Raw genomic sequence first — 20,070 nt, 5'->3', positions numbered from 1 at the left:
CTCTTGTAGGGAATAGAAAGCTATAAAAAAGCAACAGGCCTCTGTAATGTTATAACAGAAAAGTGAAAGGATCAGATCATACCTGCACTAGAGGTACATCAGGCCTAATATTGACTCAGATAATAAACTTCTCTTTGATTTTAATATCTCTAAAGACATTCAATCTGGAAGGAAGAAAACGTATTTATTGCCTTACTGGTAGGTTTAACTTAGGGGGGGTTTTTTACTTAGTCTAAATACGACTGGTGAAATACATTGTTCATTGTGCTTGCTGTGGCATGGGAATCAGAGTTCAGGATGCAAGCTACCTAATCTATAATCATTCACACTCTCCATATTGTAACAAAAATGGGAATGCGTATTTTCATATGTTAAACAGAGGACTCTTTTTTTTTTTTTCACTTTATTAAAACATAACTGAAAGTAGAACATGGCCAGCTAAGCTTGTAGAAAAGATGGGCACTTCCTACCACTTTCAAGCAACTCCAGCAGTCATACTAGTAATAGACTTAGGTTTAAGGGCTAGCAGCACCCAGCTTTCTTTGCATGAGAGGAAGGTATTCATGATTCAGGGTTTCCAACTGTAGCTATTCTATGGTTCTATAAGGCTGACAGGCGGAATGGAAAGCAAGTGGAAGTTTAGGGAGATATCTCTGAAATGCTATTGGAAGAATGGCCTGAACAGCTGCATGTGGGAACTCATCTGTGTTTGAGCTGAAGACCATGAGGCCTTTTCGGAAATGAAAATTACTTTAATCTGAATTCTGTATGAATGTCTCACTATAAAGGAAGTCAAACCAAACTGACTGGAATTGTCAGTCTCATCTAAAAGGCTGTCTGATTTGGAAACACAAGATCTGATACCGAGAAAAACAGAGTGATAGAAATACCCAGTACTTTTTATGCAAGACCGGCTGGTGCTGAAAGACCTTAACCAAATACAGTCCAAACAGAGCTGAAATACAGTAGTCTATCCTGCCTAACTCAAGGCCTTAGCTCCTTTTTTTTTTCATGAGCTTTGCATATTTTTGTATTAAGATAAAAAGGTATCAAAATTAGCAGCAATAACTCATCCCATTTTATGAAGCAATGAAAGCTCAGAATTATCATTTAAGTTGTGTAAACTTGAAATGTTTCTAATCATATGCTGCACATGAAGTCAGCTGTTAACCTGAAATGTCTCTTTTTGTTCTTTCCACAGATCTCGAGCAGTATAAATTTGTTGACAGCGAACTGATAAATTGCACATTTTTCCACATCAGGACAGGATGCCAGATTTCTTTTGATGATGACTACAGTGCCTACTGGATTTACTTTGTTAATTTCCTGGGAACTTTGGCAGTGTTACCAGGGAATATTGTGTCCGCTCTCCTGATGGATAGAATTGGACGGTTAACGATGCTAGGTAGAGGCTTTGGTTTAAAACAGAGAACACCACCAAAATCTAAAGCTCTCCTGATAAAGTAACGTTCTCTTTTTAAAGAATTTAGTTCAGAGAGGTGCAGAACATTCCTTCTGCAGATACTTTTTTTCTCTGGCATCGTAAGGGCCATTTTTAAAAGTCACCAATTTAGAAACTCTAGGAACAAAGAGTTCTGTAACCAGTTCTGCTATGCCACATTATCAGTCATTGCTCTCCCACACTGATATTACGAAACCATTATTTAGGCATTTGAGGTAAGATTTTGGAGAGTGATGACCATTGGCTCCTCTCTGCTCCAGCTGAAAGAAAAGCGAGATGTGCACAGGTGAGATATGCTGAGATGCTTCTCAGCTAGTGGAGCAGCCCCTTGGAAGAGTCAGAAGTCCTTTGCTGTTATCTACTTTGCAAAGTAAGACAATTGAAAGATAACTCCTGTGGATTATCTGCAATGACAAATCTGTTTTCAGTTTACTTAAATCTTGTTTACTTAAATAACTATGTTGTAGTTCAGTGTGTACATTTTCTAGGAGAATATCTCTATATAAATGCAATTCCCACTCAGTGTTTTTATTGCTACAATATATAAACGAGTTTCATGTAATTGCAGAAGATGATAAACAAGGGATAATGGGATTGTTTTCCCCAAATAGCTTAATTACAGATTTCAGAGGGGGTTTCAGTAAACTTTATACTATGTACTTTATGATATATCCTAATATTTGAGGAGTTACTTTTTTTTCCTATGAGCACCTTACAATGCTTGTCTGCCTGACTGGTCTTTCTAGCAGAGGAGGTCTCTTTAGTTTTTAACTTGAGTATATGGGTCAGTTATTTAGCTGCGCTGTGTGTTTAGCAACTTTAGACAAAACAAACAATGGTAATTTTTACAATACAGCTCTGCTTCTTGCTCATTTTACCTGTTTCAAACCTAGGTGGTTCCATGGTTCTCTCTGGCATCAGCTGTTTTTTCCTGTGGTTTGGGACCAGTGAATCCATGATGATAGGTATGCTGTGCCTCTACAATGGCCTCACCATCTCAGCATGGAACTCTCTAGATGTTATTACTGTGGAGTTATATCCTACTGACAGAAGGTATGTGCATATACACCTCCGCTAACTTTATTGGCACTATGTATCAGCAGAAATGGTAATTAGAAATGGTAACGTATGAGCTTTATAGAGGTAAGTGGTATTTTGAGTGGGCTCAATTAATAGTTCAACTTACAAAGGGGAAAAAGATGGGTTTGAGCTATTTGGTATTTTGCATCAAACATCACCTAATGAGGAAAATACCACAAATGTAACTTCATGTGAAAACAGGTCTAACTGCTACTCTCATTTAATACACAGCTAATGACTAGTATTTCTGAAAACAATAATGGAATATTTCTGGGTTTCTTTTAGTGCAGCTGGCTATAAAGACAGTTGTTGGTCTGAAACAGCAATATAGCTGCATTAGTCTATTGCCTGTGAAACAGTGGGGATGATAATAAAAATCACTGTCTGGAGCTGAACATCATCTTCTGGATGAGACTGTGGGCTTGAATCATGCTGAGCTGTTAATCAGTCTGCTACAAATTTGTATTCAGGGTCACTAGGAGTGTACATACTCAGCATTAAGAGGATACAAAAATGTCTCAAGCACTGCTCCTGACTTTTCAGAGCTCTTACCAGAAAACTCAGAGCAGTTTTCATGTCCTGCAAACATTGCTGCTAGATGACATGGTTTGGCTTTTATTCCCAGAAACAGGTACATTTTAATGCTAGTTTTATGTCACTTAATGGAATAAAGGAAGAACAGTTGAGTCATATGCTATTGTATGTCAAGTGTAAGTACACATTTTCTTGGAAAGACTGGGATATTTCTCCTTTTTTCTCTCCTGAGACAAATTTTATGTAAAATTGCTCAGGCTTCTGCCTAGGGACAAGTGTGCTCTTCTGTCACAGTCCTATTCATTATGTCATTCACTAGAAGTTTCAAATATGATGAAAAATATCGACAGTTTTTTAATGCATGGTGCCTTCTTTTCTTTTTATTTGCATTATAAAAGTATGTGCTTCTTCACACAAGACATTGATGTGCACTGTTGTGTTTGTATTGAATAACCATACTAGGCTATTTATGAATCTAAAGAGCTAAGCTTTAATATTAAGAGCTAGTGTTTATATTATACCTCAGAAAATTGCTCTCTTGGCAAGAATTATTCCATCATCCAAACTCTATAATATAACTCTAATAAATATATAAAAATAGCTATCGTTTTTGCATTCCTGAATGTAGCAACCACAAATATTTTCTTAAAATGAAGTGAAGAAATGTAACTGGAAAAGCCATTGATGTTAATGGAAGCAAAAATAATCATTACTAGGAATGATAAAAAGAGTGTAACTGACATGTATTCCAGATCATCTGTATTGGTATATAATAGTTGTTTCAAATAGTTTTTGCTATCTTTGGGACTGCAACAAATTCTTCACCATTTCTATTTTTAAAAAAGCTTATGTGTGCAATAATAGCTTTCAGGAATTCCACCTCAGAAATTTACTTGCAGCTGAGTTGTTGGTATTTTTCGCAACAACTTAGATAGAACTTGGCCTTTTGTGTTATCAATATAAAAAGGCTGATAAGCCAAATCTGCCTCTGCCAGGAAAGACACTGCCCACACATACTGTAGATGAGATTTTTTTTTCAGAATTTTAAAAGTGATGGAACTGTCACTGCCCATTTTTGCCAGCTGATCATAAGAAAATTATCAGTTCTAAAAGTCACTTTCTAGACATGTGGTTTTTTAGACAGGGGCAAAGCTTATTCATGTTTCACAGAATTATTTGAAAATTAATACCTGCAGGGTCTCAAATAACTTGCTTCCCAGGACTTTTTCTACGATTTTTTTTTTTTTAATCCAGACCAACTACAGTTTGCAAGCCACCACTGCCCACCTCTGATGGTCCTGTCTTTTCTTCTAATAGATTTCTAATCTCCACAGCCAGGCCTGACTTGCCACATTTTGCTGGGAATTTCCACCTTCTGCAAGTAGGTGTAGCACTGAACAACCTTCCCAGGCATATATGGTACAACAAGCTGCATGATTTGCTTTTGCATATGAGGTCCTTCATACTTATAATGATGATCTGTTCCAGTGGAAAGCTGCATCCAGAGAGAATCTGGTCCTGAACCCGGCTTTCAGCTTCCTCTCAAAAGACAATCTAGGCACAACAGCTTTGCTCACTCTGTCACTATTTTACTATTTCAATAGACACATTTTTGTACACCCAGTCAGTGAAATGACCACAAATGAGCAGCAAAGTGCAGCTGGAGATTGGACTGGAAGCAAAGTGTGTAAAGGAGGCTAGTTCTTGCTGCCATGCACAAGAGACCAAGCTGGGCAGCCCCTGCTTTTCCTCCTGCGCAACTCCTCTTGGAGACTAGCCAGTTGCCAAACCACTGGGACTTTGCCAATATTGCGCAGCATAATACAAAAAGTGTTTCATAAATTGTACTCCAGGCTATTTAGGGACTATACTGGCTTTTTGCCAGGTAGAGGTGTGGTGAGCGACTTGGAAATGTGCATATATGCAATACATAGCACACATCTCAGTTTTCTCTTCATCAGCTGCCTGCAAGGCAGAGTTAAGGTTGCTTCAAAATCTTAATAGATTTGGGTTCTGTATGCATTCACACTAATGTACCTATTCACATTTTTGTTTTCTAGTGTCTGGATTTGAGGTAATTAAGTGGTTTGTCCTGTCTTTTTGATGAGCACTTTCAAATTTTATGCTGGTTTAGCATAGCTTTTGCCTGCATGTTTTGTATACAATCTCAGTTGATTTGCACAACTGCTAAAATATGTTCAAGGCTGTATAGATTTTAGGTGGTTGTCAGGTAGATGACGAAGTTCTGTTAAAAAGTGAAGATACTTTACTAATGCTAGTTGTAGGTAGGTTTCTGTCTTCCAGATGACACACATGGTGGTGACAAATAATCATTTGATAATTTTTTTAATACACAAATTTTAAAGGATGGTCATGATGACAAGCTGTAAACCAGACGATTTCCAATAAACAAGTAAATTAACCCACCTCCACAATGTAAAGAACTTGTTTTAACTCATCCTTTGTCTCATCTTATATCTTTTACCTTTTTTTCTTAATGTGCTATTCTGGACTATTCAGCATATTCTAAGAAGCCTTTGGTCAGCTCTTGAAGGCCAAACCAATATATTCCATAGCTCTGTTCTCAAGAAGAGTTGTTAAATGTCTTTCAGACATTTTTGGATGCTCCAGAGAGCTTTCCTACTCTTTCATAAACTTTCCATATTTTTCAAACACTGCTTTGAAAAGATGTGATGTATGTAGCAACTGAGGCACAGAGGAAAAATATATTGTTAAAACTTACTTTAGCACTGTCCATTAGGAAAAGAAACCTGTGGACTGGCACATGTGGTACCAACTATCCCAGTCACTGAGGGTTTTTGATGAGGGAATGGCTGGAAATGTAACCCCCAGTGCTCAGCGCTTCAGCAACACAAACCTGACAGTGCTCAGCTGAACATCCAAAGAACATGAAATGCATACTTTATGACCATTTAGTTAGCTTTATGTGACTTGCTCACATCATATATGAATTTTGTGGCAGGGGTAGTGATTGTATACTTTCTTCTGATAGGACTCAACTACTTTAACCATGGGACTGCTTCCTCATCTTGCAGTCCCCAACCTAATTCACAGTGCACCTTCCAAACTCCTGCAGCAGATGAAGGAAACCAAATTTGTATTTTACCCTCAAGCTCTCTTTGTTCTCTGCATTGACAGAGTGATGCAGAAAAAAAATACTGTGTGATGAGGTCATTATGGCTTGTGTTGTAATGTGTGCCCAAGGGGCTTGCAACAACATTGCAGTTTCCTACCTCTGCCTGTAATATAAATATGGATGGAAGAGAGTTAAAATTCTCTGAAGAAGTAATACATAGGAGGTTTTTATGACTTTAAAATGCAATCATTAGTTTTACATAAGTGATAAATATTTTCTTGTGAGCTAGCTTGGGAAGCACAAATTTTTTAAGGCTAGACTCTTGTCAAGGAGTAGACACAACCAGTAACCCAAACCCAAACAGCAAGTGAAATAGAAGTAGATCAGCTCCCGCAAAGTAAATCAAGGTCAGATTTTGTCAGATAACTGACAATTCATCAGTTTTACTACAGCTGCCAGACATCTGGTTTTGAATCTTGGCCAGGAATATTTAAAATCCAGGTTTTGCTATAAAGTGAAGTAATCTTATTTTTTTAATACCTCTGAAACAAGCTCAGAAGGGCTTGATCATAGTTAAGTCACCTATCTTTAGTTAGTTGCATTTCTTGTTCTCCTCTTCCTGAGCCTCAAGAATCTGTTCCCAGAGTAATAAACGTTATTCGTAGGGTATTTAAGTCCAATTTTGATTTGTTGTGGCTGTTAGAAGAGATGTTTTCTATTCTTTTGAGCCATAACAACAGTCATAGACTTACAGCAGACCTTCTGATAGCTATTTTCTACTGCCATCCTGTGGATGTGCTTCAATTGCATTTTGCTGAAATTTCATGTTAATTTGTTTAAGGCATGACATGTCAAACCTGTATGATGCTTTGGGCATAAGTTCAAGGCAGGGAGACAAATGCCACAGTTTTACTTGCACACTGAATGCTGTAATTCACCCAGGTATGATATGCATTTTTATATATTTTTTTTTCTTTTTTTTAAAGAACTTGCAATGTGTGGACATGAGAAAATTGTCCGTAGCATATTCAGAAATCATTGTAATAGTCTTTGCATATTATCAACACCCACAAAATTGTATTCACAGGTTTTTATAATTTGCTCTGGTAGGCTTCACACTAGCTCTGGCAAGAAAGTTACCAAATTTCTTGCTACACGCATTCAGTAGCACTGCAGGACCACGAAGTGTGTAGGTACTCTAACTATCAGCAATGGAAAGGTGGGCCTGAAGTATTATATGTAGGAATATAAGTACCTGTCTAAGAAGGAACATATGTGGCAACCGCGGAACAAGCTCTTTTAATCTAAATGCCTGGATAATCCTTCTATTTTTAACTGTTTGGACTATTGCCATTTTTGTGTGGGGCTTGGGTGAAAGGAAGCTGAGCATTTTACTTCATAGCAGCCTTCCCAGGAAGAGGTAAAATACATTGGGGAAAATTCATTTTCCATAAGATGCGTCTTTCTATCAGACCTGACAGTTTTATAAGACTTAAAAGACTTTTGCATTTTTCTTCTGTCAGTACTAAACCATGTAACTCGTTTTTTTTTGGTTGTGATTTTTTGTTTGTTTGTTTGGATTTGGATTTTTTTTGTTGTTGTTTTTGTTTAATTTTTTTGGTGCTGGTTTGGTTTGGTTTGATTTGGTTTGATTTGGTTTGGTTGGGTTTGGGGTTTTTTTTAAGGCAATTCCAAATTGTTTCACCAGCATTGTTATCACTGATATGCCAAGAGGCTTCAATGGGGTTCTCTGGCTGGACAAGAGAATCTTGCTACCATACTCCTTTGACAAGTAATAAGGATTGTTCGTGAAGTCAAAATGACATTTTTGTGCCAGTGCTTCATCTAGTAACTGATAAACATAACAGAAATCGGTGTAATGGCCTTATGCTGTTGGATTTTTTCATTCATAGGTGTGTGTGACAGATCAAGTGTCTTTGATCATTTGCAGACTTTCTGTACACTTTAGCACTTTCCTGAAACACTGTAGCTGAGACTGAACTAGTGCTGCAACAGAAGACGCTTCTTGTACATGTATGTGAATTGCAGCATATTTGTTGCCTGGCTGTTTTCACTCTGGGTTCAGCAGGATTAAGTATAAAGGCATGAATTAATGCAGATTTTGGCTGATTTGAATCACTAACACTGTTCTAAGAAAGATGTTTAAAAACCAGCAAGTCTAAATTTACTATCCCTAGAGCTCAATAGTTTGCTTAATGACTTTATTCTATTAGTACACAACAAATTAATATTCAAACACAGCATTAGAATTGAAGGTTATGAAAGCAGACTATTGAACAGGTTGCAACAACATTTTACTTTAGCCTGTAAAAATCTTGCTGTTCCTGCCAATGAAGTGCATATTTTAGGGAAAAGAACATGCCTGAAAACCGCTTTAAAATCAAAAGATTGAACTTCTGCTGAGTTGTTCATGTCATATTATAAGAACAGCCAAGGGCAATGAAAATGGTCTTACTTTGTCTTACTCTGTTTAAAATTTGATAATATTAATGGAATTAGATTAATTGACCCCTTACAATTGGAAAAATTTAGTAAGTCCACTTTACAAAGCAGAACTGTTTTTTCAGTGCCAACAAATTATCTTAGTTTTGTTCAGATATAAGAGATACTGTATTACAGAATTACTTTAAACTTACTAAAGTAATCTTGGCTATATAACCCATAGTGTACCCAAAACACATTGTCAGCCCTGAATGTGCTATTTGCAGAGCCCAGCACAGGAAAAGAAATAATTCAAATTGCTCAGTAAATTGTGTTTGGGTCCTGCTATTTCTAGTTGATACAAGCAAACAGCATCTGTAAAACAGCTTATCTTTATAAGGCAGTATAAAACAACACTGAATATAAATATAATATCCCCATATGTTTTGTGCTTTTGTGCATTTCCGAAGATTTACTGCATGTATCCATCCAAATTTGCTTTGGTTAGATATATGTATTTTTTAGGCAGTTCTGGTATACCTCTGAATATCCAGAGGCTGTTGATGACTAGGTATCTATTTTCTGCATATAAATGTTTGGGGTTTTTTTTCCTGTTACTGTTATTTGGGGCAAGTTCGGTTTCACATGAGCACCAGCAGCTGAAGAAATCATATTTACATGTGCAGACACTGACCACAACCAGTCACCACCACAACTTCAGAAATGCTTTTTGTGTGTAAATGAGGCTGAAATTAGAATAGTTCTTACTTTTTTCTTTTCCTTCTCCTCTGGCTTGTTCAGAATAGCTACAACCTCCTATTATCCAATCACATAAACAGTGTTTTCCAGGCTGGCTGTGTCATCTTTAACCTCTTCCTGCCTGTTTAAAGACTATTTTCTCTTCATGCTCCTCCTTCCTAACTGCACTCTCTTCTACCCTGGAAGATGCATCAATCTGTATCTCCTTTCCACTCAGGAGCTTTTCCTCATCCTGGATTAGCTTCCTCCAGATATTCTGGGCTTTATCTGCCATTGCAGTATAGATGTTTCTGTGGTAGAGATTTGATCTTCTCATGGGCTTTGGAGGATCACTCCAGTAGGGTGGCTCTTGGCTGCTTCCTTTAGTGTATCTCCTACACCTTCTTTACCGCAGTTCCTTCAAATGTCATCCTTAAAATGGGCAAATTTTAATTTGTCCAGTCCTTGTTTAAGGAACGTATTTTCAGGGAGCTGCTGCAAATATTTCTTTGTCAGAAAGCTTTATAAACAATGCTTCCAAAGTTTCCTCAACTGCTGCCCTCAGTAGTATGCTCTCCAGCAGCCATCACTGGTCCTCGCTGTCAGGCAGCATAGCATGTTGTTTATAGAATGGTGGATTCATAGAATAGTTAGGATTGGAAAGGACCTTAAGACTATCTAGTCCCAACCTCCACCTTCCAAGGTGCTTATTACCAGGATGTGCATGTTTAGCTCTTCTTGACAGTAAGTATTATGTAAAAGTACTGCAGGTTTAATGAAATATAGAAAAAAATGAAGTAGGTAAGGACTTTGAACATTCAGGAGGTATATCTGAATCTCTTTTGCTTGTTTTTGACTTTTTTCTGTGTAGTTTCTGATTTGCCATTTGCATGCCCCATCTCTCCTTCCTTAGATATTGCTGATACGTATTGGCATGCAGTATGTGAATGGGTACGGTGTTTAGCATATAAAGGAATTATGATTACTTCAGACAAATAGTAATTACTTTTAAAATCTCAGGTATTTTAAAGAGGCACTGTTTTGATTGCTAGAGACATATCACCGAACTAATAATAAATATATTATGATAATGACCACTGAGAAAAAGAAATAAACTTGTGTTTTGTCCTGGGGTCAGAAAAAGCATGTAATGCACAGAGCTGACACTGGAACGGTAAGTATCAGCTCTTCTGATTTTACTTCCATAGTGTTTTATGCACGAGTGTTGACTTTTGTCTGCGACCATGGACAAATGAATATTTAATAATAATGGGAAAAGAAACACTTTCTGGAGGTACATAATCAGTCTGTTCCATGTTTTAATTCTGCTCTACAAATGTCTTTTTAACTGATTTAAGAATTTGAGAGTAAAATTATCATTACTTCAAATTAGCACATTTCTGAATCTTGTTTCAGATTCTGGAGTTGACTCTATAAGCTAACTAGAGTTCTGCTTCTTAAACTAAAGTGATTTAGAAATACACCAGAAGGATCTACTCTTATTATTCTTTTGGTGCAGGGTCCTCAAATGTACCAGGAGTGATAGAATTCTGAAGCACAGCATGTCAGATACAGTCAGGGCACAGGCAGTGCTGAAATCCCCTATATCCTGGTCAACTATACTAAAGAGAAGTTCTCACCTCTCCCCAGTATAAGGCCTGGATGTAGGAAACCAGCACTCTTGAGATCCAGTTTGCAGGAGAGCAGAGGAGATTGGTAGCTCTGGGCTGTGGCCATGTCCAGCAGTTTGTTGAGGCAGAGGATCCTTCTCCCTTGATAACACGGTTTGCTGTTTTCAAAGTCAGAGAGTAGTTCTACAAAAAACATTGTTTATATCTTTTTTCCTTCTAATAGCAGTACTTACTATAGAATCACAGAATATGATTCTTGAGGCAGAGAATCCTTCTCCCTTGATAACATGGTTTGCTGTTTTCAAAGTCAGAGAGTAGTTCTACGAAAAACGTTGTTTATATCTTTTTTCCTTCTAATGGCAGTACTTACAGGAAAGAAACATTTTGTTCTGAAACGAAGAACAGCTACCTTCCTAATTTATATTATTTTATCTCAGAGAGCACAGTGTGACCTCCACATACTCCTTCTCTCTTTCACTTCTAAGAAATCTGAGACATTTTAGAGATTCTATTGTACGGATATTTTTGTTAAGATATTTTTGGTAGAGCAAGGCTGTTGCTGCAATGATGAGTCATACAGTCAAGTAAAGCATAATTTATTAATTTAATTGCAGTTTGTGTAATACACCTATGCCTAGGTTACCAAACATCTAAAATACTTAATACAGGCTACTAAAATCACACCAGTGCAATGCAAAAGCCTCTCAGAGCTGCCTGTGTCATACTTTCTGTTGTCAATCTATTTCTTTTCCCTTTTCTCTAAAGTTTCTCACATATCACTCCTGCACCAAGCAGGTTTTTATGTACCCTATTCTCATTGCCTCCAAGAGACAAACATTCATTATTACTGGAGGTCTTGTTTTTTGAAAAAGCACTGGTTGAATATGTATACTATCTGTAAGAAATCCATTTCTATTTAGTGCCCCAAGATGATCATCCTTTTATTCTGATGACTTCTCTCCCAAATCAACAAGTAGCTCTCTTTTGAGCTCTTTGATGCCTCCTGTCACCCAATCCAGCATTTGAAGTATTACCGAATTTTCATTTGCAGGCCTTTGTTCTACTGTGGAGGTGTGAATTTACCTATTCAGCCATTCATTTCACATTTTGGTCCCTGAGGCAGCAGAATGAATTTGCTTCAATAAAATGTTGTAACAGCTGAGCTTTTATTTTGCATTATAAAGACAAGCACAGAATCCTTCTTGACATAAGTTCTGTTTAAGATGTTTGGGCTATACTGATTTATTCCTGCTGAGCATTTGTCTAAAAGGCTTTACTCTCTAGCCCATTTTTTAACTTTCTTCTGTTTTCTCTTCTAGGGCAACAGGTTTTGGCTTTTTGAATGCACTATGCAAAGCAGCAGCTGTACTTGGAAACTTAATATTCGGTTCTCTTGTTGGTATCACCAAAGCAATCCCTATTCTCCTTGCTTCTACTGTTCTAGTATGTGGAGGTCTTGTAGGACTTCGTCTTCCTGACACAAGAACCCAGGTGTTGATGTAACGGGAAAAAGCCATTTACTATTTATTTATTTATTTCTTTGTACAAACGTCAACACTCCTTACCAATGGTGCAAAGGCTTCAGATTCTCAGTTCTTAGTAGAGTGCTCAAATGTCAGAAATCAAACCCAAAATATATCTGGAGTGGCAGAGATTTAGAAACGTCTGTATGAAAATTTTAAATTTCAATTTTGTTTGCTTGCATAAATCACTATTCAAAATCACTTAAAACTGTAAAGCTACCTCTTAGAACACTTCTGATGACATGTCCAGGAAGGTAAAAACCATACTGATGATTAGGTATTTAAAATGTGAGCAGTCATATTGTTTAAAAAATTCAGCCATGGCATTTGGAGCTTTTGTAAGAGTACAGACACACAAGTCAATTACTTAGCAGTATTGGTGCAGAGAATGTTAATGTATCAATGCATGCAATTAGGAAACTCTACGGACCACATCAGGACTGATAATAGTAGGATCTCTTTAAAATGCTAGCATTAGAAATTCAATACAAATACATTTATAAAATTATCCAAAAAAACGGGCAGGTCCTCTGATGGCAGGAGCTGGCATTGCTTTCAGTGGAGCTAAGACAACTTGTATAAGCTGATGAACTATGTACCCTTTCAAGTTTCAGAGAACAAATCTGGTATAACACATAAGGAAAAATTTATCAGTATTTTTTCTAATTACATCTGACAACATTCATTAGGTGGTTGAACCATTGCCAAAGAAATTAGGGTCTCAGATAAGGTCATAGTGTAGTAAGATAGATTTTTTCATTAATTTGTCTCTTGCTCATTTATATGAACTTGGCTTTGGGTAGTAATATCTATCACTGCATTCTGTGCCAGTCATTGTCTTGGTCATATTGAAAGAGTCACTACAAGTCCACATAAGAAAATCATTCATTACATTTAAAGTTCACTGTTTATTTACTGGTTCTAGAAGTTGCATTTTTCAGTTACTAACAAATGCCTGTGCTACACATTGTAGCACCAGAATGTTACCCCAAGAAGTGTTTTTCTGCTATTAACAAAGGAGAAGGTGGCTGAATTAAAAAAGCATATGTATGGAAAACTAGTGAGTATTTTTTTAATGTTGAAAATTTAAATATGATATAGTAAAAACAAAGTTTAGTGATTGTGTTTATTTTAGAATATAGATGGTCAAGACTTACGAGACGAAGTATTTTATATTTTAATCTGACTTAAACACGTCTTTTAAATTTCTAAACAATGGTATAAAAAGGAGGAAGGATTATTTTTCACCAAGTTCCAGGTTAAGAAAAAAATGCTGGCCTTGGTTTTGCATCTGTGGCTTCTGTCCACTAGTCATAGCCTTAGTATTATGTCAAGGCTGTTTCCCTGAATGAGATTATATTTGAGCTCTCTTTCTCTGTTATATTCATTAGTAGCATGTGTCCACCCTCTTGTACTTACTGCACAATGTATTTTGAAATCTGAAGCCTCTGTACATGTTTGGGGTAAACATCAACAGCAATGGTAAAACATTACATTGTCTTGCTGTGCACTGTCCGCTTGAAATAGTATATTCTGCCCATCTCTGTATGTTATTCTGAAAAACATCCAGATCCAACACTTCATGCCACCTGACCAGTAGGGTGAAAATGTGCCACAGAAAAATAAGGTTTGACTTTTGAGGGCTACAGTTCAAGACTAACACACTAAAATCTCATTACAGGCAAAATTATGCTGATCTGAAAGCTGGTTCTTATCATAAAACCTGAGTACATCAGTGTGCAATCAAGGCTGGATGAAGTAGAATATAGCAACAATAGGAATCAGTAAAGGTGAAAAAGATTCTTAACTACACAGACCTTGCATGGTCCAGAATTAAAGTGAATGATCTAAGGTAGGAAAAGGGAAAAAAAGAATAGTGTTTAGGAAAGAAAAAAAAAAAAAAAAAAAAAAAGAAAGAAAAAAAAAAGAAAGATGAACAAAGAAAAAATCCACAAACATTTCCATCATATGAAACAAAACTTAAAGCTAGAATTTCTCTAACCGGTGAGCCAGTTGGCTCAACAGATTTGAACCAGCAAGCAAGCCAGCATCAAAGCTGTTTGAACAATCATTTGGGTTTGAGTGCAGTGAAGATTTGTCTCATATAAAGACAAAAGAAGTGAATGCAATTTCAAGCCATAAATACTTAGGTACATACTTGATCTATGGAGATCTAGACACAAATGTTACTTAGGTTATAAACAAAAGTGATTTGGCTGGTCTGTAGTGAATCTGTCTCTTTTTTTCAGTTTCCAAAACAGTATCAGGTAATAAATATTGGACAATAGGAACTGCACTTCCTTTCTTTGTCTATTCACTTATATCTCACATAAAGAATCACTTAGTGTCTTGGTTAGATACCTGATACACCCCAGGAAACTGACCTTGATAGCATTTGTGTATGAGAGCTATGAAACAGATATAATAAGAACTGTTTATTTTTCTGTTTTGGTCACTGAACTGACTGACCACTAATTGGAAACTCTTTTCAGTCTAAACTGAAGTAGAATATAAGGTCTAGTGCTCTTCTTCATTAAAGCTGAAAGACTTATCCCAATCACAGCAATGACAAAAAGTATGATGGCTTTTGAAGACAGAGAAGACTGAAAACCTTTAGAATGATATTAAACATGATGGTCAATTGCTTTACAATTTAAAACCAAAAACTACAGAAGAAACCACATGTTTTCATTTTTGTCAGAGAATATTGATGTAATTTTATTTCTTATAGGTTGTCTGATAGCAGAGCTTGGTTTAGTAGACTCTTATTTCTTGAAAGCAACTTATTCATTGTGTTTGAACATTTTAACCAGATTGGTTATATTCATGTTAGCACCTTCTTGGTTGGAAGCATGTACTACTACATTTGGTATGCATTGCACTGATTACTGAGTACAGATTCCTATCAAGGGAACCAGGTCTAGGTGTTAATGGTTTCTGGAGTCGTGAAGGGGATTGTTAACGAATAATGTATTGGGAAGCCTTCTTCCTCTATGCTCAATTTTAGCCAGTGCCTTTCCAGAGGTATGTACTACAGAATTTTGACACAGGTAAAAAAGTGTTAGCCATCCTTCCTAACGGCTCCAGTAGTCTACTCTATTCATAATCTTAGAAAAGCGGGTCAAAGTAAGACTGCTAACTCAGACTCTTTTCTCTTTGTCTTCCTGCTATTCCATTAATTCCATCCCAAATTGCTTTTCTTACCAGAAGGTGAATCTTAAAGATAGTCAAAACTCATTGATCATGCTCTCACTTGCTTCTGACTTCACAGTAATATTCAGTAAGAAGGTTTGCTACCTACTTTTCGCAATTTGTCCATCCATTTTTAAACGGAGATGGAAAGTGATATCAAAAGTCCTTCAGATGATTTTATCCTTTTGAAGCAGCCAGAATATACATTTACTTACATATCAAGAAGGCCAAACAAATACAAGGAGAGGTCTCCTGTCAGAATGGCCCTTGCTGAGCCTTTTCTGATCTAGGTGCAGCTGTGAGGTAGATTTGTCTGTGCACCTAGTGTAGCCCCATGTGAAAGATATATATTCTCTTTTAGCTTTTTCTTCCGCTATAGATCCTCATCTTTGTGCAACTGCTCATGAGGCACAACTGCTGATTCCAATTCTTAGAAATATAATATAGTCCTCAGCCCTTCATATGGACAGCTTCTGTGTGCTGGGGTTTAGCTCTCTACCCTATTCTGAGTTTTAAAATTATTTTCATTAGTCAGAGAAAGATGATTATATCCAGTTGCACTTCTTTACCTAAACAAGGTGATATCATGCTAATACAACCCACAAGCCATGTTTCCTGTTTAATAACCTGGAAATGCAGTTGAAATTTCAATCACAATGTTAAAAAATGAATCCTTGCACTCAGGGGGTCAAACACACAAGAAGTGAAAACAGAAATCCTTCACTTCCTCTGGAGTCTTGAAAGAAAACACATGTTCAGTAATCATATTCCAGAAGAAAACATGTCTGAGAGACTGCTTTTCCTCTGCATTTCCTGCCTTTGTGTTCATTAAACTTACTGTAAAATATTAGGTACTTGCCTGAATTAGTACTTTCCAATGCTGCTAGTTCACAAAAAATAGCATGAAAAGACAGACTTTTGCATGCAGTTTGCAGGCAAGACAAGGATCAAGAAGTGCTGTGGAATTGGCAGAGACATATTGGCCAAAAAATCTGGAACTTAGTTCAGAACCTGAATTAAATAGAAAGCACCAATGTATAATGCTAATTGCAGGTATCTCTTAGCTTCACTTACCCTTATCCAGCCTGCAACCAGTCCATATGCTGAAATAAGCCTGATTCCCATTCTTCTAATGTTGATAATTTCAAACAAATGATGCAAAATATTTTTGGATCCATTATTGTTATCTGCATTGTTTATTTTTGTTGCAGTGATGAATACCCTATTTCTTAATGCAAAGGAAGGACCGTCCAATATTTAGTCCTACTCGGGATGGGTAAGATTTTTATATAGAACTTCATCCACATTCAGGACCTTTCTTTGATGCAGGGACTTAGCATGTCAGAAACAGGAAAAAAGACAAAATGGGCCTGATTTACTTTTCTTATTTGATAGCAGGTTGAATTATCTCCAAAGATGCTAACCTGTAATATGTAGCCATGCTTTCTAGCCCTTCGAGTACATACTGTCCAACTAAAAATGAATAAAGCAATAATTTTTCTCCTCCCACAACATACACACAGCTACATTTACTAGGACCAAAATTCTTCAGAAAAAAAAAGGGGAAAAATACAGATGTGATTGCTTTCTGGGGCAGACGATCTTCCCTGCTTGACAAAGGTCTAGAATATATTGCTTGCTTCTGACCAGCGCACAGCCCAATAAGCAAAGACTGGAGATTACTTAATAACAAAGGTGGTTGGATGAGGATAACCTGACACAAAAGTATTGTCCTTTCCATCCAGGGTATTCATGAATATTTATTGTAATGCCATGTAACCAAGAAGATTTGTACATGTCTTGCCCCTACTGTGGGCTTCAACACTTCTGAGCTGTAGCTAGACACATCAGTCTGCAAGTGAGAGAGAAATTGCTGGCAGGCTGGCTTTCATCACTCTCTCCACAGCTAGCCACCCAAACTCATTTTGCTTGATCCTAGGGATCGGTATTTTTGCTCAGCCTCCTACTTTTTAGTTTTGGACATCTTCTACCTGCCACTCAGTTTTCACCAGTAGTCCTGACCAAACAAGTTGAAGCTACTTGCTGCTAATGGACAGCACTCATAACTCATTGCAAGCACAGCACTCTGCAAAAGTGCAATGTTCTATGTGTTGTTCCAGTTTCATCTGTTGTCTAGTGCTAGAGTTGTCACCCAGCATTTCTCTCTGATAAGATAATACTGCATGTTTTCTAACCTGTAAGACATGTCTTTTATCCTTTTAATGTCTACCTTGTAAATATATGCCTGTCCTCCACTGGCTATGTGATAAAAGTGATTTGTGAATCTCATATAGGCCTGTCTTACCCATTTAAGAGGTGATACTTTGAAAGAAAAGGGTCAGGAAAAAACAGTGAAAGGGAATAAAATCAATGCAAACCAAGAAAAGTAAGATTTCAAGGCCTAGGCTTCAATTACTTTCATTTGTCAGCTGTTTTCCTTAAATCCTAGGCTGCAGCTATTTAATACTGTATATTGTAAAGAAGTATTACACAGTTAGAAATGAACACATAGACAGACACACATCTGGCTGAGTATACATGCATATATACACATACAGTTCCCTGTAACACACGTGGATGTAAGACTTACAAATCACATTCTCATCTCATTCACCATGACACTAAGTGTTATTTTTGCATTGTGCATTATGCTTAGAACTTAAGTAACATCCTGCTCCATTCCTTGTGCAGAATCCTTTACTTATTCATGTGCAAAATATTAGGGATGCCAAAATTCATCTTAGCTGGTTGTTAGCTTTCATCATTGCAAGGGAACTCCTGAAATGCTCTGAAAATGGGTTCTGACTTACTTGTAGCCTTCCCTGTCCCTGCCCCACTATGCCAAACTGCAAAATAGCATGTGGTCAAAGGCACTGATCATGTTCCAGTGACTAGGAGACACAGCACTCTCAGATTCACAAAATCCTAAAAGCTATGAAATTTGCCTTACACAACTAAAGTCCTTCAAAATGTTCCATGGGGATCTCAACTTGTAAACTTCTGTGTAACGTTATGAGAAAATGTCTGTGTCTTGCTGTATTGTATGTTTTTCATTGTTTCTGCATACATAGCTGCTGTTGTTCTAGTAATGTGGCCAAATGATTATTTGCTGCTGTTCTTGTCAGCAATCTTTGACCAGCCTGAAACAGAGCCATTGCCAGAGTGTCTTTCAATTAATGATTAACACCTCCCACAAAGATCTTCTACAGTAATTACAGCTATAACTCAAACTCAAGCAAATCTAGGGTGAAAGTAGCAGCACATGCACACAGAGTAGTGAGGGTGGAGAAGGCTCTTTCAAAAGCTCTGGCATCTGCTACATTTCTCCTCCCCTGTTTGCAGGACATGGTCCTTGTAGTGTGCTTCGTCTGGTGAAGAGCACACGTTACAGAACTAAGAAAGCACCAGAAGAAAGAGTGTATTCCTTCCACAGGACTTAATAATGTATATTTGCTATAGCAAAGCCAACTCTATAAGAAGATTAAAACAAACAAACAAAGCCAAGCAGCTTGCAATTAGTTGGGGTTTTTTATAATTCTGGTTTTTTCTCCATGTGTTCTAGGAGTTGATAAACTGAATACAAGTCTATACCAAACCTTTAGGGGGAGACTATGAAAGGGTAGCAATGCTTACGTGACAGTACTTTTGGAAAGATAGCAGGTCTTTCCAAAAGGAACACGTAGTCACTGAGAGAGACTGTAATCAAGAATAGACAGTTTTAAGTAGAAAATTGCTGTTCAGATTCAAAGTAGTAGTAGATAATACTAGCTTCTATGCAGAAATTTGTAAACATAGATTAAAATCTATAGTTTAGAAGGAAAAAGAGAATATTAATATTTGGAGAGAGACTTACAAAACACAACCACCCATTATCTCTTTTGGACAGACCATACAGCTCTTTCCTGTTTCTTCCTGCCACAGATCCCTTCTGATATGGTGACTGATTTCATTTGGGCCCCACTAGTGAAATTAACGTTTTTACTGACATTTGCAACAAAAATGAGAGCAGGCAGAAAATTAGCCTTTAGGAAAACTAGCTTATTGATAAAGAGTTTTTAAAAATGCACCAAGCTGTTCATGACTGAATTGTCTTTTTAGTGGTTTAGGATCCTACAAAGTGTCAAATTAAGCTTGTATTTTATGTGTAAACTGATCCCTGTTTAAATCAGTGAAGCAATTTGCATGATTGCGATCTTAGCTTTCTCTTTCAAAAATACTAAATACACAATTCTGTATACTGTCATGCTGGGATTGCTGTTGCAAGAGAAATGTGGGGGTTTAGGCCTTCTTTTCAGCATGAATAACTTTAGCCTAGCTTTTTCAGATGAATGCAATGTTTCCCAAACAGTAAAAGGATTTATAATAGCACCA

General features: G+C 37.0%; 1 protein-coding gene across 1 annotated transcript in view; it reads left to right on the top strand.

Moving 5' to 3' along the window:
• The window catches only part of SV2C (synaptic vesicle glycoprotein 2C), a gene marked incomplete at both ends in the record, with an annotated part of 81,176 nt that extends 68,689 nt beyond the window's left edge, over nucleotides 1–12,487 (top strand). Inside the window, 3 exons of the mRNA XM_080637096.1 lie at nucleotides 1,202–1,405; nucleotides 2,356–2,515; nucleotides 12,304–12,487. Of these exons, the coding sequence (XP_080493222.1) occupies nucleotides 1,202–1,405; nucleotides 2,356–2,515; nucleotides 12,304–12,487 (548 nt within the window). The remainder of the gene's footprint in view (nucleotides 1–1,201; nucleotides 1,406–2,355; nucleotides 2,516–12,303) is intronic.
• Between the last annotated feature and the right edge of the window lie 7,583 nt (nucleotides 12,488–20,070).

This window comes from Psittacula echo (assembly GCF_963264785.1).
Source record: "Psittacula echo genome assembly, chromosome: Z".
NCBI classification, from domain to species: domain Eukaryota; kingdom Metazoa; phylum Chordata; class Aves; order Psittaciformes; family Psittacidae; genus Psittacula; species Psittacula echo.
Note: the sequence above shows the minus strand (reverse complement) of the source record. Positions and strands in the feature narration are given on the sequence as shown.